The sequence below is a fragment of the Acinonyx jubatus genome, chromosome A2, assembly GCF_027475565.1.
Source record: "Acinonyx jubatus isolate Ajub_Pintada_27869175 chromosome A2, VMU_Ajub_asm_v1.0, whole genome shotgun sequence".
Classification (NCBI taxonomy): domain Eukaryota; kingdom Metazoa; phylum Chordata; class Mammalia; order Carnivora; family Felidae; genus Acinonyx; species Acinonyx jubatus.
In genome coordinates, this window is record NC_069383.1 from 115,500,669 (window position 1) to 115,520,250 (window position 19,582).

Here is a 19,582-nt window from a genome sequence, read left to right on the forward strand (position 1 = left end):
GGCTCAGAGAGGTGAAATGTGACTCAGATAAGTCAGTCCCTTTTTTTCTTTAATGTTTATTTATTTTGAGAGAGAGAGAGAGAGAGAGAGAGAGAGAGAGAGAGACAGAGGGGCATAGAGAGAGAGGGAGAGAAAGAATCCCAACTGATTGGGGATTGATTGATCCCATGAACCTTGAGATCATGATCTGAGCAGAAATCAAGAGTCAGACACTTAATGGACTGAGACACCCAGGCACCCCCAGATAAATCAGTCTTTAAAGCCTTTCTAGGAACCTCAGCCATCATCCTCTCTCATCTGTAAAATGGGCAAAAATGGGCATAATACATCAACCACCCCTGATCTAGTCCCAGGGAAAAGAGAAGTAAAAGCCAGCTGAAATTGAGTTGGGGTCAGAATCGTCCTCTCCCCAAGTCCTGCTGGAAAATGCACAAGTTTGGGGCGGTGGGAGGTGATGGAGGAAGAGTGGGAGTCGAAGCATGTGCCTCCTCTGACTGGCCCCAGTCCAGCCCCACCCACACTTCCTTTGAGTTGCTCCCTGCTCACCCTGCACCAAATTTCTTCCCAAGGAAAGCCTTGCGCAAGAGGACCTTGGTCAGGTCCCTTGGACCCCTGCCGACGTCCCAGGAGCAGTTTGTGCTCCACCCCCCCCCCCCCCCCCCAAACCTGGCGCCTAGCCATCAACCCCAGGAACCCAGCCAGTCACGTGGCGCTTTGGTCTCTGGCTTGCTTCCTCTGGGATCCCGATTTAACTCCCTCTCCTCCCTTCCCCCTCCCAGTCCCAAGCCCTCAGGGCACCACACCTATTTTGAGGGGCAGGTGCAGGGGACTGGAACTTCAGCTCAGCCTCCCGAAGGAAGGGACTTACGGGTCTGTTTTTCTGCCTGTCAGCTGGGGACCCCACCCTACGACTGTCTCTATTCTCTTCACTGTTTACTCTTGCTTTCCCCTTTCTCTACGCCCTCCATCACCACCCCCCCACCCCCCACCCCCCAACCCGCGTCAGTCTCCTGAGCCCTTTTGAGGGCCTGATTCCCTTCTGGGCACTGGGGGAAAGGGGACGGTGAGAAGAAAGGGGAGACAGAACCCAAGATTCCCAAGGGAGCTTCCAGGACTAGTCTGAAACTCCACAAGGCGACAGGGTGGAACTGGCCAGACTCTGGCATCACACAGACCTGGATTCGAATTTAATTTTGCCTCTGACCAACTGCTGATTTTGAACCCTTCATCTCTCTGGACCTCAGTTGTCCCCTTTGTGAAATGGGGGCCCTACGGAGAGGAAGGGAGGGAAAAGTCCAGAAGAGGAGCTGACCTGAACTAGGGGCTTCCCCTCCAACCGCCGCGCCCCTTTCCCAGCCCGGGAGCGCAGCTGTGCCTCCCAGTCCCTCGTCCCTCCGCCGCAGGCTCCTCCTCCACTGACATCAGAGCCGCAGGCGGGCGGAGGCAGCCAGCAGAGCCCGAGCCGAGCCTCAGCGAGGGAGCGAGCGGGCGGGCGGGCCAGGCGCGGAGCGGCGGCAGACAGCAGCCGGCAGCCAGAGCTCAGCGGCAGCCACTTCGGGCCTTCCAGCCAGCCCCGCGGCGGGGCAGCCGCAGGTACAGCCCGGGGGCCAACCCGCCTGTGCTCCTGGGATCCGAGGAGGGGCGGCTGGACCCACCAGCCGCTGGATCCTCTCCCCCAGGGATGGGATAGGTGCCTAAGGGGGCTAGACTCTGGATGGGCAGGGCAGGGCAGGGCCTTTCTCTCCTACCTCTGCCCCCAGGCCCCGCAGGTGCCAGGCGGCCGGTGGGGAACTGAGTGGGTAATGTCGGAACGTGGGAAGGGTGTGCGTGTGGGTGCGCCTGCGTTCAGATGGGTCTGAATGTGGAAGGACTGGGCATTGGAGCTATAAATATGTGGGGCCGTGTTGGGGTGTGCTAATGTCTTAGCACAGGCGTGTGCATCAGATACGGAGCTACAGTGTAAGGGTATCCTTATGGGTGGGGATATCTAGGAATCTGTTTTTGTTGCAGATGTGTGTCCAGGTGTTGTGCATGCTAGCATCTGGCTCAAGGGTGGTAAGAGTGGAGGCTATATGTGTATTGAGGATGTTTGAAGTTAGGTATGTAAGGAGTTGGGGTTCAGTTTGGAACATAGGAGCTTTTAGGGTGTATAGAAACAGGATGAAGGGTATGAGTGTATCTGGGATGTCTGGTACATAGGTGAGGAATATGTGTGTGTGTGTGTGTGTGTGAGAGAGAGAGAGAGAGAGATGTGGTCTGAGTGTGTGCAGATGTGTGTTTTTGGGGTGTAAGAGGGATCTGTGGGAGGGATGTTGGGATGTGAGGATGTCAGGAGGAGCGTATCTTTGGACATGTGTGCTGATGCCTGGGTACACATGTATGATCAGGTGTTGGGGTATCTGGGGATGGAATGTACTGAATCTGGGGCAGGTATTGTGGGTGGAGCTTGGTGTGGTGTGTCCAGGTGCAGAGATATGTGTGGAACTAGAAGGGTTGTATTTGCCAGGCCTCCAAGTGGGCTTTAAAACTGTGTTTCTAGAGCCTACCATCATATCTCCTTTCCTAGAAGTTTCTTGCCCCTGGGATGGGTGGCTAGGACCCCCTGGAAACAAGGTCCTATCCAAGGAGTGGGGTCTCACACCAGGGACTCTAGTCAGGACACCTTCCTTTCATTCTCCCACAGGGGAAACAGGAAGTGCCCTCCTTGAGGTCACAGAGCATACTGGGTCTGAATGGGCTCCAGTCTGGCTGCATATTGGAAGGACAAGCTGAGAGTGGCCCTGTCAAAGTCCTTGGCACTCAGCAAGCTTAACTGGGCCCCAGCCAGTCATCATTTGGGCAACTTTGGACCCAGTCCATATCTGTCTCCAACCTCAGTCTCCCTATTCTCCATCTGATAAATGGGGAGAGAACTCCCTGCTGACAGAGGTCTCTGAAGAAAGGTACAGGCTGGAGCAGGGTCAGAAGAAGCCAGGAGGGGACAGACTGGGTAGGACCATTTCTCAGGCTTCTGGGACCCAAACAGGGAGCCAGAAGGGAGAGGGGGTATAATAGGTGGCCTGGGGAGCTCCAGCTGTGGCTGCTGTTGCCGTGGTAACAGTGCAGAAGGAGCTATTTAAAAACGTGGCTGAGATATTGCTGGAAGCCCAGGCTGCCGGAAACCTGATTTCCGAGAGACTGGGTGGAAGAAGAAAGAGGAAGGAGAGGAGACACCCCAGCAATTCCCAGGGTGGGGCTGGGACATTCCTGGTTCTGGAGACAGGGGGAACCCTCCAGGGCTGTGCACTTACTTGTACAAGCTGCTCTGGGGTCTTCTCTGCTGTTCTCCTGGAGGTCAGCGTCCTCCTGAGTGTTTTGATTTGGAGGGGGAGAAACCTGGAGCTGAATAAATGAACAAATGACTTTGTTGAAAAAAGAATTCTGCTGCCACCTTGAAGGATTTTCCTTTAGGCATGAGGATTTGTTGGGTGAACAAAAGACTAGTGAGTGAGTGAGTTTGCTGAATAACTTTGTCAAATGAATGAATCAAGGAATGAATACATGCAGGCTGAATGACTGAATGGGGCCTCAATTCCCTAAGTCCCAACATAGAAGGCTGGGCCCTACTGAGTCTTTTCCCTTCATTTCCCTTCTCAGGAGCCCTGGCTGTGGCCAGGGGGCAGTGGGCCATGCCGGGGGCAGTGGACGGCCCCAGCTGGAAGCAGGTGGAGGACATTAGGGACATTTACGACTTCCGTGATGTTCTGGGAACGTGAGTCTCAGGGCAGGCAAGCGGGGGTGGAGGGGGAGGCTGTCTGTGAGCCGGGGTGTGGGGTTGGGAAGGTCCTTACTCTTGGGCCTGGCTGGCTAGGGTGACTGCATCCAGGGTGGTACTTCCTCTGGTCAGTTTATCACTGCTTCCTGTTTGCTATAGTCCAGGCCCTGCAGCGGCCTTGCCATGGCCCAGTCTGGCTCATCTTTTCACTTCTGGCTGACAGTGGGTGGAACAGAGGCTGCTCTTGGCTGCAGCTCTGGGTTCCTGTGAAGAGAACAAAGTAGGGGAGAATGAAGGAGCCAGTCTTTCCAATGTTTGGCCAAGAGCTGGGGATTTTGGCCTAGGTTTAGGAAACAAAGCTGGGCATGGCTCTGTTCTCAGTGGTGGGAATCCAGAAATAACTCAAACCTGATCTTTTCCCCTCAAGTTGATCCTCAACATGTGATGGAAGTACACCCAGGGAAAATGACAACAGGGTATATGATGTGTTCCTGTTAAAGTCAGGAATGAGGACTTTGTAGAGCTCAGAGTGGTAGCTACTGCCTAGAGCTAGGGACTGAAGGATGAGTAGAAGTGCACTTATCAGAGAAGGAGAAGGGCATTCCAGCCAGAAGGAAGAGCCTAAGCAAAGGCTGAGAAGCATGTTATGTGTGGAAAGAGGTGAAGAATGATAGAGTTGTAATCAGAGGCTAGGGGAAGAGTGGAAGATGCTTCTCTCTGAGAAGAGAGAACAGGTCATGTAAGACCTTGAAAGCCAAGCTATGGGGGCTGGACTTTATCTCATGGACCATAGGAAGACATTTAAGATATTTTGATGGGTTTGCAATTCAGGATAGTCACTCTGGCCAAAGCATGGAGGGTAAATTGGAGAGGGACATGACTAGAAACCAGCATTGAGGCTATCACAGTCACTAGTTATTCTGATGATTGAGATTTTGGCATGAGAGATGCTTTTCTTTGACTTAGACTTCTCATCCCAGGCAACACAAATAGTCCTAGAAAGAAGATGCTAGGAAATCCTCCTTCACCAGTGAACTTTAGTACATGAGTTTGTTCTTTTCTAACTAACTTGTAAGATATTGCTTCTCAACAATCAGTGAGCATACAGATCATGAGGGTCTTGTTAAAAATACAGATTCTGATTTAGTAAGTCTGAGGTTAAGGCCTGAGATTCTGCACTTCTAAAAAGTCCCCAGGTGATGCTGATGGTTCTTCAAATTTATAAAAGGTGTTAAGTAAACCATGACTGAAATTGTAGCAGAAAAAGAAATGAATCAATTTTGCATGGATCAAAATGCCCAGGGCATAAACTTCAGGCATGGCTGGATCCAGGGGCTCACATGATGTTATCAGGAAATTATCTTTGCCACCGGGAAATTTCTTAGCTCTGATTTCATTTGTGTTGCCTTCATTCTCAAGCAGGCCCTCCTCAAGTGGTGGCAAAGATAACCACCAAAAGCTCCAGGGTTGCATCTTATCAGCTTGGAAGGAAAAAGAGCACCTTATTCTCAAAGTGCCAGTAACCTGGCTTGCATCACGTGACCCAATTACTGTAGCCAAGGATAGACTATTCTGATTGGCCGGCCGTGGGTCACGTGACCACCTCAGGGACCAGGGGTTGGAAGAGTGATGTAGGGAGGCTCATCTCATCTTCATGGTCCACAGGTGGTCATGATACCCATAGGGGTATGAAGGAAGGGCTGAAGGGAAGCTAAGGTTCCAGTTCCTCACTTCATGAATCCCCTTTCTTTGCAGGGGGGCCTTCTCAGAGGTAATCCTGGCAGAAGATAAAAGAACTCACAAGCTGGTGGCCATCAAATGCATCGCCAAGAAGGCTCTGGAGGGCAAGGAGGGCAGCATGGAGAACGAGATCGCTGTCCTGCACAAGTGCGTGGACCACACTGTCTCTGTGTGGGTTGACCCTGCCTTGACTCCTCCTATTCTCTTCCTACCTCTGCTTTGGGCAAATCATTTAACCTGTGAGCCTCAAATTGCTCATTTATAAAATGGGGTAATAATCTCCACTTGGTAGGATTGTGGAGCACTTTAGAGGTCCCTTTATTTCAGGTGTCTGCTGCAACAGCTAATGCCACTGCTTGTTTATAGTGGCTTAACTTGTTCATTCAGATCTAAAAGTCAATCCTTGAATGTAGCTTGGACCATCACATCTCAACTGGTGTTACTGAAGACCTACCTCAATTCCCCGTACATATTAAAGCCACTCAGGAAGTTCAAAAATACCTGTCTCACAGCCCCCTGACTAAATCAATAACAAACTGTCTATGATTTGCTTATACTTGTGTGTAACCTGCTGCCCTCACTGGAAAGCTTATGGAGAACCTTCACTTCTATCCTCTCACCTGAGTTTTCCAACCACCCTGGTCAGGGATTAACTGGTCATTTCCACTATTGGGTGTGGGAGGGGGCCTGAGGTCCAGAGAGGGTAAGGGATTTGCCCAAGGTCACAAAGCAACTTTGTGGCAGAGCCATGGCCCCTGTCAAGCTCAGTCACCATCATCGGTTCATTTATTGAGCATTCACTGTGTGCCAGACATTGTGCCAAGATTCTTACCTGCATTTTCTCATGTGATCCTCACTCCAACTCTTTGAGGGAAGTACTGTCACTGGCTTCATATTATAGATAAGGAAACAGGCTTAATATTCAATGAATAAGTGAGCACTTACTCTACACCCGGTGTGGGAGGAACAATGGTAACATAAAGCCCCTGGTCTCCTGGAGCTGGCATTCTGGTGGGGGAGGCTGATAAACTTATAAACACAGACACTTTTTATTTTTTAATTAATTAATTAATTAATTATTATTATTATTACTATTTTTTAAGGTAGGCTCCATGCCCAGTGTGGAGCCCAATGTGGGGCTTGAACTCAAAACCCTGAGACCAAGGCCTGAGCTGAGATCAAGAGTCAGATGCTTGGGGTGCCTAGGTGGCTCAGTCAGTTAAGCTTCTGACTTTTTTTTAAACGTTTATTTATTTTTGAGAGACAGAGTATGAGCAGGGGAGGGGCAGAGAGAGAGGGAGATACAGAACCTGAAGCAGGCTCCAGGCTCTGAGCCGAAGTTGGACGCTTGACCAACTGAGCCACTCCAAGCTTCTGACTCTTGACCTCAGCTCAGGTCATGATCTCATGGTTCACGAGTGTGAGTCTGTGCTATCAGCACAGAGCCTGCGTGGAATTCTTTCTCTCCTCTCTCTCCCTCTCTTTCCACCCCCTCCCCCGCATGTGCACACTCTCTCTCTCTCTCTCTCAAAATAAATAAAAACAAAGAATCACTTGCTTAACCGGCTGAACCACCCAGGCACCCAGAAACATGTTAAAATCATATATTGATCAGTGTTGTGAGGTAAAAAGATTTGTCCCCAAATAGCACATAGTGGAGGCAGGTTAGACCGAGGTGTGTCTGATGCCAGAGCCCAGTGTTTATCTCTCTGTGCTCTCCTACCTTCCATTACATCATAATAAATCATGGTGAATCAGCTTTTCCTTTTGGGACCCAGAACCCTGGTTTGTCCTGCCTAGGTCTACAGTGGTGGTTCTTCAAGGTGAGTGTAGGAAAGTGGCTGAGCTATCCTCAGCTCTGAACCACCTCATTTCTCCTTTCAGGATCAAGCACCCCAACATTGTAGCCCTGGATGACATCTATGAGAGTGGGGGCCACCTCTACCTCATCATGCAGCTGTGAGTGGCCTCACCCCTTGCTCACATCTTTCCCCACCGCCCCTCCCTAGCTTCTCTGGCCAGACTGCCCTGTCCTCGGCTGCAGGGTGTCCGGTGGAGAACTGTTTGACCGCATTGTGGAGAAAGGCTTCTACACGGAGCGGGATGCCAGCCGCCTCATCTTCCAGGTGCTGGACGCCGTCAAGTACCTGCACGACCTGGGCATCGTACACCGAGATCTCAAGGTGGGGTGCAAGGGTGTGTGGTGAGCTGGGGTGCCGAGTGCAGCCTCCACATACCCCTCATTGTGTGATCTGGGGCAACTTTTACCCCATCCCTGAGCCTCGGCTTCCCATCTGCAAAATGCACCCTGTAAACCCTAAACTGCCTCCTCCCATTCCGGTTTGGACGCTCAAATGGACACCCAGGTGAATGGTGCTGCTATTTTATCCAAATAGTGCCTTGGTCTTTTTTTGATAATAAAAGTCCCACTTTGCTCTTTGTAGAAAACTTGGATGGGACAGCAAAACATAAAGAAGGAAGCCAGAAGCCCCTGTGAAACCCTACACCTCAGAGACTATGATGGGGTTCACATTTTGTAGTACATCTCCTCCAGTCTAGAAGAGCGCTTGGGTGAGGCAGATCTGGACTTGAATTCTGTCCCTGCTACTCCCTAACTGTAGGTTCTCAGGCAAATCCCTTTGCCTCTCAAGGCATCAGTTTTCTGACCTGTAAAGTGGGATTAGGCAGACTGGCCTGATAGGGATGTGGTAAGGATGAAATCAAGCACTAGCACAAGATCTGGCACAAAGTAGGTGCTTGAAAATTCTTTAGGGCCTCACAATACAAATCTGGCTTATGGAAAACTCCCACTCACATTCCCAAGTCCCTTGTCTTTTCTGGCCCTTGTCTTTTACTTTTAACTTCCTTGAGAACTTCCTTGAGTTTCTTGTGCCTCCAACCAAGATGGCAGCTGTGAAGCCATAGCGGCTTTTGGGGTGATGTCTTTGAGGTGGTGCTTAGAGAAGCAGAAGGTTCTGCCAGCCTCTGGCCATCTCTACCTCTTCCTTCCCCTCCACCTTCCAAGCCAGAGAATCTGCTGTACTACAGCCTGGATGAAGACTCCAAGATCATGATTTCTGACTTTGGCCTCTCCAAGATGGAGGACCCTGGCAGTGTGCTCTCCACAGCTTGCGGGACCCCAGGATATGTGGGTATGGAGCACCCTGGGCGGGGGCCATGGATAGGGGAGAAATCAGAAGCTGCAGGGCAGAGATCTGTCACCACCATGTCTCCTTCCTTCCATAGCTCCTGAGGTCCTGGCCCAGAAGCCCTACAGCAAGGCAGTGGATTGCTGGTCCATTGGGGTCATTGCCTACATTCTGTGAGTAGGGTCTTGGCCATTGGGGCATGTGGCTCTAGCATTCTCCTCTCCCCTACCTTGCCCTCTTTCTCCTCTCTCCTATTACTTCCTGCCATCCAAATGTATACCTACCTATTAATGACTAATATTATTTCATTCAACACATACTATGTTTCTGGCACTGTGCTAAGTACTGGGGATTTAAGAGAAGAAAACAAAGTGCCTGCCCTGAGAGAGCAAAAATTCTAGTACAGTAGACAGACAATAAACAAGTAAATCTATAAAATGTCAGGTAGTAAAATACTATGAAGAAAAATCAAGCAGGGTTAGGGAGATGGGGATGGATGCCATTTTAGGTAAGGAGGTCAGGAAAAAAGGCATTTTTTAGGCTATTTCCTGGATGAAGTGAGGGAGACAGACATTTGAGGTGTGGGGGAAGACATTCGAGGTGTGGGGGCAGAGGGAACAGCAAATGCAAGGCCCTGAGGAAGGAAAGACGGTAGCAAATTAAGAAACAGGCCAGTGTAGCTGGACAGGAGTGAACAAGGCACAGAGGGGCAGATTTCCCCTTTGTAAAAGGGGGAACTGCTTCCTGTGGGTGTTGCCTGACTCTTGAGACTACCTCAAAGCTCCATATTGGAGCCAATGGGTACACTGAAAGTGGAAATGAGGAGGAGTTTCTCCCTGCCCAGGCTCTGCGGTTATCCCCCCTTCTATGACGAGAATGATGCCAAACTCTTTGAACAGATTTTGAAGGCCGAGTACGAATTTGACTCTCCTTACTGGGACGACATCTCTGACTCTGGTATTTGATGCTTTTCCATCTTCCCCTGGGCCCTACCTCTGGTCAGACTCCCCAGCCCCAAACTAAGAGCTGTCTTTGAGACCAGACACCAAGCACCCCAGGTGCTTCCCTCTGCCTGGCCCCAGGCTGAGAAACTTGTAGGCATTCGTTCAGTCTTCAAAACTAGTATTTTTGAAAATACCACACCCAATAACTTCATTATGCCTGAAATACCACCATAGAAGTTTTCATATGTTCTTTTGTACCTCTTACTAGGAGGCAAAACTGTGAAGCCATTATCGGTCACTTACACATCAGTGTGAATATACTGAGCAGAATCTTTTTTAAGAACAAGTTTTTTTTAAGGGAAAGAGGAGAGAACTGGAAGGCTGGGGTGGGTGGGGGGAGCTTAGAGACTAAGAGTACAGGTGGGGTCGGGCGGTACATACACAGATCTGGCCTCTTGTCTTGCTTGGATGCCAGGCCAGACCCAAGGGGGTGGGTTTTGTGTTGGGGGTATCCACAGGTACCATCATGCTATTTCTCTTTGCTGTTTTCTTGGGGATTCAGCCAAAGACTTCATCCGGCACTTGATGGAGAAGGATCCAGAAAAGAGGTTCACCTGTGAGCAGGCCTTGCAGCACCCGTGGTGAGAGCTCCAATAAGCTGCAGGCTGGGGTGGGGTCTGGGGCCCCCAAACCTGTCTTTGCCTTCATAGACAACCCTCCACACACCCCTATCCTAGGATTGCAGGAGATACGGCTCTAGATAAGAATATTCACCAATCGGTGAGCGAACAGATCAAGAAGAACTTTGCCAAGAGCAAGTGGAAGGTGAGCCCATGTCCCTGGTCCTGGGTCCCAGCCTCCCCAGACGTCCTCCCCACCTCTCTCCAGGCCTCAGCTCACACAGCATCTAGCACCATGTCACAGTAACTGCTCAGGGACACTTACAAGAACTTCATTCATTCATTCATTCATTCATTCATTCAACACTCCCTGACACTCTATCCCAGTGAGTCCCTGACTGCCAAGAACAGTATAATTCTTTTTTACTGTTTGTTTGTTTATTTATTTATTTATTTATTTAGAGAGAGAGACTGTGAGTGGGAGAAGGGCAGAGAGAGGGAGGAGAGAGAATCCCAAGCAGCCTCCATGCTCAGTGTGGAGACTGATTCGGGGCAAGATCCCATGAGCCATGAGATCTTGACCTGAGCCGAAATCAAGAACTGAATGCTTAACCAACTGCACCACCCTGGAACACTATAATTCTTAAAGAGACATCTACTCCAACCAATGGCGTCCTGGAAGGGACATATGATGGCCTGATAGACCTGTCAGACCTGACAGTTGAGTAGGAATTAGCCAGGTACAACAGAACAATGTCTGAGACAGAGAGGACCAGTATGCAGAAGTCCAGGGGCAAGAGAGTGAGTATGTCCATTCAGGGAAGTGCAAGTAGTAAGTCTGGATGGAATGGAGGGGCTGTGGGGCAAGAGCCCAGACTGGAGATGGAAGTAGAGGCCTTGAGTGCCACAGTGGAGAACTAACTTGGTCCTGAGGACACTGAGGAGACCCAGGATTTTTAGCAGTAACCTGCCCTCTGGAAAGGGCTCTCAGGATGCAGAGAGAGGTATGGAGTTAAGGCTGGGATACCCCTTAGAAGGCTATGGCAGAGATGTGGGCAGGAGACAGTGAGGGCTTGGACCAGAGAACAGTGGATGGCTCAGGAGTCCTTTAGGAGGTAGAATTGATAAGAAGTGATGGTAGAAGAGATGTTGGCAGAGAGAGGAGATGTCAAAGGCTGGCCCAAGATTTTGGTTGGGGAAAAGGTGAATGGTGGTACTGTTACTGAGATGGGGATCCCAGGGGCACACAACTGTCTTGGGGTGGATGACTATGGTTTTGGACATGGTGAATATGAAGGATGTGTGGGACACCTTCGTAGATATGTTAAATAGAGAATGATACACATACTGGGGTAAGTTATTTAACCTGTCTGTGCCTCAGTTTTCTCCTCTGGCAATGGTGACGCTAATAGTATCCACCTCAAAGACCTTTGTGAAGATTAAATGAATTGCCAAATAAAGTGCTTAGAACAGTGCCTGACACATACTGCTATTTTAAGTGCTTGCTATGATGTGAATATGAATTTATACATAAAGGGTTGTATATACTTGTTCATGTATACACATTACACACACACACACACACACATATATATGCATGTATCTGTGTAAATATATAATGTGGCTGAATGTAATTTAATAAAGCCTTGTAGAGGTTTCAGGGAGTTTTAGGGGATCAACCAATAACACCTGAATGAAAATGACAAAACCACCCCATGAATCTCACTGCCAGACCCTGTCCCATGATCTCCAGCTCTCAAAAGTCCCTTCTACCCCTTCTCCCCACAGCAAGCCTTCAATGCCACGGCCGTGGTGCGGCATATGAGAAAGCTACAGCTGGGCACCAGCCAGGAGGGGCAGGGACCAACGGCGAGCCATGGGGAGCTGCTGACACCAGCAGCTGGGGGTGAGGACCAGTGCTCTGTGGAAGGGCATGGGTGGGAAGAGACATACAGGCTGGAGTGGAGGGTCTGCTCCTACGACCAATCTTGTTCTCTCTCCCCATGTAGGGCCAGCGTCTGGCTGCTGCTGTCGAGATGGCTGTGTGGAGCCGGGCTCAGAAATGTCCCCTACTCTGCCCCCCCAGCTCTAGGGCCCCAGATCCAGGGTCCAGATCCTTTGTGTGGGAGGGGTTGGGGCAGCCTGCTCCCCTTCCCTCCCTGAATTGGAGTTACCCAGCCTCACTGCCTTCCCACCCCTTTCCCTATCACTCCTCCACTGCATTTTCCATACAAATGTTTCTATTTTATTGTTCTTTCTTGTAATAAAGGGAAGAGATAAAAACATAGTAGCTCTGTCTCACCAGATAACCTCCACCCCACAATGTTGTGCAAACTACTTAATGTGAGGGTACCTGGCCCCTGAGGTAGCTGCAAGAAGCCCTCTTCCCAACATGAGACTGGATGGGGAAGAGAGGTGGGGAAAGGTATTTGGGGTATCCCTTTGTCCAGTGCCCCCCACCTAGCCTTCAAGGCCTGTAGATCTCCTGCGCTTTGCTGGTGGCTCCTGAGCTCGGTGGAGTTGGCGCAGGTCAGCACTGAACAGCACCTGGGGACAGTGGGGAAGGACACTGCATGGGGTCAGGGTACACGGGGTCAGGACTGATGGGGCCAGTGGCAGTGTGGAGAGGTATACAGGCAGCAGGACCAGGGCGAGGAACATCCACTAGAGTCAGGACTGGGGTGGGTAAAGAGTCCAGTAGGGTCACCTGAAATGGTGGTGGTAGAAGGGTCTACTGGGTCAGGACGGGGGGAGGAGTCTTATGGGGTCTGGGCTGGAGGAGGAGAGGGAGCCTCAGAACACTTACTGCTTGGGCCCAGCCAGCATAAGGTCCCCACAGGCTCCGGAAAAAGTTTCCTATGCCAGAAGTGAAAAGGTGAAATTAATTGGCCTTCCTACTTATTCCCTATCCACAGGAGTGGGATTTTACAGAGAGGTATGAAAAGTTTCTACCACCTCAGCCCGCTGCTAGCCCCAGCATCCCACTCTCTCCTTACCCAGTTCCTTGTTAGCCTGGGGGCTTGGACCCTTGGCCTGGGACATGGTGGGGTGCCAGCTGTAGTCACGCTGGGCAATCTGCCACATGTGGATATCCACGGGCACGGCCTGGGGCTTGTCTAGGGCCATCAAGCAGATGCAGTCAGCTACCTTTAAGAGACAAAGAGTGAGCCACAGAGGAGGAAAGGCAGGATCCAACCAGCATCCTATTTCTAGTCCCAAAGTTGGCTGCTTCCTCCTCCACTCTGAGGTTACTATTATTTTATATTTTTAATCAATACACACTCTCTTTTAATAATTTTAAAAATAGCTATGATGAGGGGTGCCTGGATGGCTCAGTTGGTTGAGAGTCCTACTTGTCTCAGGTCATGATCTCACGGTTCATGAGTCTGAAACCCATATTGGGCTCTGTGCTGACAGTTCGGAACCTGGAGCCTGCTTCGGATTCTGTGTCTCCCTCTCTCTCTGCCCCTTCCCAGCTGATGCTCTGTCTGTCTGTCTGTCTGTCTCTCTCAAAAATAAGTAAACATTAAAAAAATTTTTTTTAAAATAGGTATGATGCGAGTGCCACTGTGTAAACATCTATGTAGGCCAGGTCCTCATCATAACCTGGGAAGAAGGCAGTTACTACATCTATTCTGCAGACAAAAAAGTGAGATTCCGAAAGATGAAGTGACTTGGCTAAGGTTACATGGCTAGGAAGAGGCATAACCAAGATTTAATGTTAGGTTGAGGTTCTTTAAAAAAACTAAAAAAAAGAAAAAAAAGTTTTTTAAACAAAACTCTAGGGGCGCCTGGGTGGCGCAGTCGGTTAAGCGTCCGACTTCAGCCAGGTCATGATCTCGCGGTCCGTGAGTTCGAGCCCTGCGTTGGGCTCTGGGCTGATGGCTCAGAGCCTGGAGCCTGTTTCCGATTCTGTGTCTCCCTCTCTCTCTGCCCCTCCCCCGTTCATGCTCTGTCTCAAAAATAAATAAACGTTGAAAAAAAAATTTTTTAAACAAAACTCTATTTTTTAAACTATAGAGAAGTATAAAGAAGAAAACAATAAATGCCAAATTCCCACTCATCTTACTGCTAGCTAACCTTGTTGATATTAAACAAAAAGATTTAGAAGTACGTAAAATTTCAAGATAAAAACAACATGAAAAGGAGAAACATCTTCTGATTTGTCTTCCCAAATGTAACCACTCTTAAGCTTCCAATGATTCCTTCTGGAAAATTCTGCATACATAGAGCAGTGTGTATGTGCATTGGAACAAATGGCCTTTCTAAAAAATGCACTCAAGGGACGATGTCATTTTTTTTAAAAGTCCATTTATTTATTTATTTTAAAAAGTAATCTCTATACCCAGTGTGGGGCTTGAATTCATGACCCTCAGATCAAGAGTTGCATGCTCTTCTGACTGAGCCAGCCAGGTGCCCTGGGACAATATCCTTTATACTCTTTCTGCACTTTGCATTTTCTCTAATAAAACATCTGCTTGTATCCTTTCTCCTTTTTGCCCTGCCTCCAGAAGCCAAGCATGTACCCAGCTCTCAGGCCTGCCTTGTCTCCTTCTCTGCTACTCTCTGCGTGGATGGTGAGGGTAGCTCCTGTCCCCCTGGGACATTACCTTGGTGCCCACCCCAGGCAAGGTGCAGAGGGCCTTGTGGGCCTCCTCGTAGGGGGCCTTGTGCAGCTGCTGCAGCCAGGGCAACCCGCCCTGTTCTTCTAGGATGGCTCGGGCACTGGCATTCACGTAACGGGCACGATACCCCAGGCCCAGCTTCCTGAGCTGAGCTTCTACCTCTGGCCCTGTGGGTGAATGGGGAAGAAAGCAGGGGTCAGGGATCCTCAAATCTTTCCTGTCTTCAGGCTAGTGTGTGAGGCCTCTACCCCCTACAGGAATGCTTTCCCTAAGCACCTCTCTCCCACCTCATCACCTTCTGTGAGACCCCAGGACACTTGCATATTCAAAAGAAAGGGTAAAAGCCTGAGTTTGCTCCTCTGCAAATATTTTCTGAGCACCTACTACCCAGTGTTGGTCACTGGAGCAGGGACTAAGAAGGACTTGCTGCCCTGGAGGAACTCCCCAGTTATCCTTTCCAAAGTGCATTTACACCCATGATCTAAAATAATGGTCATAATAACAATAACAGCTTCTATTATCAAGTGCTGGGTATTATGCATGGGCAAAGTACTTTAGGTATATTATCATGCTTTTCTCAAGGAACCGGACAACAGTATGGCTATTTTCCCAATTTTACAGATGGAGAAAGTAAGAACTTAGAAGAGGTTAATAACTTGTTCAAAAAAGGACATGGTGGAGATGGGATCTTGTACCCAGGTCTGGGAAACCAACGCCTGTGCTCTTAGCCTATTAGAGCACCCTGCCTCACGACTGCTTTACTCACCACTCAAACCCTTCTGGATAGAAACTGTTATTCCCATCCTACAAACAAGAGAAGCTTCAATAGGTAAATGAATTCTTTTGGTCTTATGACTACTAAGCTGGGAGCTGAGACCCAAGACTGGGTTTCTTTTTTTCCCCCCAATACTGGGTTTCTAAGCACCAAAAACATTCTCTTTTCTCTAGGTATCCTGTCTCCTTGCTATGCAGTCCCTAAGCACTTCTTCTAGCTTTATTCTCACATCTACCAACTGATATACTTGCTTCTGTAAAATACTTCCCTCACAAGGCTGGTATAAAGAACATATATGTTCTTGGATGCAAAATTGTTGGGTTCACTGTAGAGTTAGCAACTTTAATTTTCTGCATACTTCCTGTATGTCAAATACTGCACTATGTGCAGTATGTGTATTTCTTTACTTAACCCTTGTGGCAACTCTGATAGGTAAGTGCCATTATTCTCCCATTCCACAGATGAAGAAACTGAAACACAGAGTGATTAAATAATGTCCTCCAGGTCATATAGGTAGATGTCAAATGCCAAAAGAATTCAGATGTAGGTATTCTCCAGAAGAGTGGTCTTAACCCCATACTACTGTATACTATGTGTTTTTTAAATTTTTTATGAAGCAGTGAAACTATGGGGTAAAAAGCACAGGCTAGTGAGGTGCTGACGTTTCAAGGACAGACAAGGAGGATGAAGCAGGGCTGATCAGACCAGGCCAGATGGTTCTGGATGAGGAGGGTGTTTGGGAAGGCAGGAAGCTTTGAGATGGGAGATGGGGACCAGGGGAGAACCGAACAGACCCTGAAAGCTATTGGAGGGTCTGAGCGCAGGGACCCACCTACTCACCAGCCAGGGCCTGCAGGCTGGGGAAGCCATGGTAGGTGACATCATCCAGCTGGATGAGCTGAGGTCCAAAAGCCTGGCAGAGGCGTTCCACCATGCCAGTTATGCGAGCAATGTTGTTGTTGGAGGAACAGATGAAGGAGAAAAGGCACTCGACGGGGTCCTGTTGCAGAAGTCGAACACCTGGAGACCAGAAAGGTAGGCGGTAGGATACAGACCTGGTGTCAGGAGTGGCCTCTTCCCACCCTCAGATCCTAGGCACTGAAGATCTAGGAGGATCTAGGGGAATGAGGGAAAGCGTTGATAGAGAAAACAACACCAGAGCGCTCATTCCTCATAGGTCGGGGTTATCTTTACATTCCAGGGATAAAGAAGCCACAGTGTAAACACAACGAGCGTGGGGATTTGTGTCCATGGGGATTTGTGTCCGTTTTGTTCACATAGCAGATGCTCTGCAAATATTTACAGAATGAATGCGGTCACCTGTCCCAGGTCACACAGCCAGGATTTGGCTCAATATCCTGTCACCACACTATGGTAATCAGCAAAACAATAATAGTAATAATAATTACTATGTGTCAGGCACTATTCTAAGCAAAACTTTACACGTATTAGCTCCTTCAATCCTCATAAAATCTTATGAGGTGGATTATAATCCCCATTTTACAGATGGTGAAACTGCATAATTTAACCAAATTACAAGAACTCCAACCCCTGTCCCAATCCTTGTACTCACCTTGGAATTTGTGAGCCACCTCTTGAAAGTGAGGGTCCACGGAACTCCAGTGGTGATATAGTTGAGCCAGGCTGACATCCAGCTGGAAGTACTGGTGCACAGTCTTTAGCTCTTCTGGTGTGGGCCTGCCAACCCAACCCTTGTCCCCTCGGTACACAGTACAGTAGATCTGCTCCTCAGTCTGGGTCAGTGTCCATACTTGGTTCCCCAGCACGCCAGTCCAGTGCGCAGGGTTTTGCTCCCTCCACCTGAGCCCCCAAGGCACACAGCAACTCTGGTACTCAGTTTTCCTTCTTGCACCCTTTAGGGCCCTCCCATCCTACAACAGCTCCATACACAACACTGACTTAGGAAATGCAAAGTCGTTTGATTCTCACAACATGGCACTGGCCTTTTTTTGGTTTCTTTTGTTAAAGTTTATTTATTTTGAGAGCGAGTGTGTGTGTGTGTGTGTGTGTGTGCGCGCGCGCGCGCGCGCTTGCACTTACGCGGGCAAGGGGCACAGAGAGGGGGGAAAGAGAATCCCAAGCAGGCTCCATGCTGTCAGCGCAGCGCCCAGGCACCCGCATTGCACTGGCTTTTTACCTCCACCTTAGAAAGGAGGTAAACAGGCTCACCACCCGCGTCTGCTTCCTCTTCTGCACCCTGAGGTTTCTTCCATCACCCCCAAAATTCCTTTACATTCCAGAACTGCAGTGTTGAGGGGCCAAGAATCAGGGTCACTCACCGGAAGGACTGTCCGGAAGCCAGAACCAGGTCCAGGCGCAGTTCCGAGCGTGGACAGGGGATGGAGGCCCACAGGGCCGGGAAAGAGGCTCGAGTACGATGTCTCATGCTCCAGAGCAAAAAGGACCCAGCTAACAATTCCACGCCAGGCTCCGCCCCATAATGGCCCCGCCCACTCAGTACCAGCTCCACTCATCGCCAAAAGACCGTGACCACACAGCACTCTTTAAGGCCTTGCCCACTAAGCCCGAGCCTCTAAAGGTTTATTGAAGGCCCGCCCAATTTCATTTAATTCCTCCACTCCCTGCAGGCCCCGCCCCTTACAGTCCACCAGGGCACCAACCCTCCTGACCTTTCCCGTTATGAATACTCTCCCGGCCACGCCTCCCGGCGCGCACCACTGCGCTCAGAGCTGCCGCGACTTCCGCAAGCGCGCGCAAACGCACTCTTCCGGCTTCTCCAGGGAGCCGACTTCGCTCTCACCGGAAGTAGGATGCAAGCCTGGCTTATTGGATCCGGAGGTAGCCAATCCGCGCAGAAGAGGCACCAATGAGAATAGGGTGTGACGGCGGATGGGCGGGTCTCTCCGAGGGGCCGCAGCGGTTGGCGCGCGCTGGGCTCGCTGCCCGCTCTCGGCCTTGCCTTTGGGGTTGTCTGCACTGGGCAGGCAAGGGTGTCCGATCCCCGCGCCCCGCCGACCGGTCGCAGAATGCGCCCTCAGACCCCAATCCGCACTGCCAGATCTCCTCGGAACCCTGGGGTTCCTCATGGCTTGCTCGTCCGCAGAGCCAAATCCTGTCCCCCACCACCCCCAGAGAGCCTTTCTCCACCGAACCTCTCCAGTCAGATATTCGCCCTCCTGACTGAGAATTGGATCCGAACACAGCTCGGGCCCCTCCGAGCGGCCGAGACGTCTCCACAGCGTCCGCCGCTTGAGGATTGAGTCTTCGCGCTCGCCCGCTAAGCCGCTCCCCTCCAAGGCCTCGCCGAGCCTCGACTCCAGTCAGGTCTCTTCAGAGTTCACTCCGTCAGAGACCTTCGTCCTCCTACTGCCGCGCCCCGCGCTACCCAGCCGCTCCACCCAGCTGCTCCCTTCAGTCGCAGGGCATTCCTTAAACAGTGCTCCATCATCTCACACCCTGTGCCCACTGGGGCTTGTGGGTCCGAGGCAGCCCGTCTGCCTCTTCCAGTTTCCAGGGCGGGCTGCCTGGGCCCAAGAAAGATGTGTTATGTAATTTCTTCCCTTCTGGAGGAAGACAGTAAGCAAGGACCTAGGAGACATGAACTTTATTTGGGCCACTTTTCACCTCATAGCGCTGTGATCTGAGGTTACTGTGTTTCAGTGAGTAGACCGCAAATTCCTTAAGGGCAAGATTTGTGACCCACCCGCAGTACCTAGTAGGGAGGAGCATCACGTGCATGGCTATCATCAGACAAATGCTATTTTTGTCTGTTCCACTCCAAAGCTGCAAGGCCCTGGGCAACTACCTCCTGTGGCTGTCTCCTCTCTAGGTGTGCCAGCCCACAGGTGTCCCATACTTGGAAAGCATTCCTGCAGTAACTGAATGAATCATCGGTAAAGGAGATGCCAAGGTTGGGAATGAATGCAGAGCAATCCTCTACATACCTGCTACGTCCCCAGTTAAACGGGAAGGTCACAGCTATGGGGACTCCGA

The 19,582-nt window shown here is 50.2% G+C and overlaps 2 protein-coding genes across 11 annotated transcripts in view; one reads left to right on the top strand and one right to left on the bottom strand.

Moving 5' to 3' along the window:
* OGG1 (8-oxoguanine DNA glycosylase) overlaps window positions 1–19,067 on the bottom strand; it is a 35,479-nt gene extending 16,412 nt beyond the window's left edge. The window contains exons 1-7 of one of the 5 annotated variants that reach the window (XR_008297010.1): window positions 17,908–19,067; window positions 17,181–17,499; window positions 16,448–16,627; window positions 14,818–14,999; window positions 13,204–13,354; window positions 3,831–4,018; window positions 3,291–3,381 (exon numbers count right to left, since the gene is read on the bottom strand). Coding sequence is in view for 4 of the 5 variants with exons in the window: in XM_053218994.1 (XP_053074969.1) it covers window positions 12,668–12,754; window positions 13,014–13,063; window positions 13,204–13,354; window positions 14,818–14,999; window positions 16,448–16,627; window positions 17,181–17,499; window positions 17,908–18,102 (1,164 nt within the window). In the remaining variant the exon portion in view is untranslated. Of the gene's footprint in view, window positions 1–3,290; window positions 3,382–3,830; window positions 4,019–12,429; window positions 12,777–13,009; window positions 13,064–13,203; window positions 13,355–14,817; window positions 15,000–16,447; window positions 16,628–17,180; window positions 17,500–17,907 lie in introns of those variants that run through there. The other 4 variants (XM_053218995.1, XM_053218994.1, XM_015069335.3 and 1 more) reach the window with 4 other exon arrangements.
* Window positions 784–12,494, top strand: CAMK1 (calcium/calmodulin dependent protein kinase I). Of its 6 annotated transcripts, none has more exons than XM_053218989.1 (12): window positions 793–1,593; window positions 3,637–3,751; window positions 5,510–5,665; window positions 7,379–7,453; window positions 7,539–7,677; window positions 8,445–8,646; window positions 8,741–8,816; window positions 9,488–9,600; window positions 10,150–10,228; window positions 10,325–10,412; window positions 11,996–12,113; window positions 12,217–12,494. In XM_053218989.1, exons 2-12 carry the CDS (start codon window positions 3,669–3,671, stop codon window positions 12,297–12,299), a joined length of 1,212 nt encoding a protein of 403 aa, XP_053074964.1. In that variant the 5' UTR covers window positions 793–1,593; window positions 3,637–3,668; the 3' UTR covers window positions 12,300–12,494. The 6 variants fall into 6 exon arrangements, with proteins under 6 accessions (XP_053074960.1, XP_053074964.1, XP_053074962.1 ...); XM_027042596.2 differs by having other exon boundaries at window positions 1,005–1,593; window positions 5,510–5,641; window positions 8,520–8,646; XM_053218985.1 differs by having other exon boundaries at window positions 784–1,593; window positions 11,996–12,494.
* Window positions 19,068–19,582: the final 515 nt, after the last annotated feature.

Bases quoted from the DNA above. Each gene is read 5' to 3' on its own strand.
- CAMK1 (XM_053218985.1), top strand. From the start codon at position 3,669: ATGCCGGGGGCAGTGGACGGCCCCAGCTGGAAGCAGGTGGAGGACATT. The intron at 7,678-8,444 runs GTGGGGTGCAAG...GATGTCTTTGAG, and splicing joins TCGTACACCGAGATCTCAAG to GTGGTGCTTAGAGAAGCAGA. The intron at 8,817-9,487 runs GTGAGTAGGGTC...CTCCCTGCCCAG, and splicing joins GGGGTCATTGCCTACATTCT to GCTCTGCGGTTATCCCCCCT.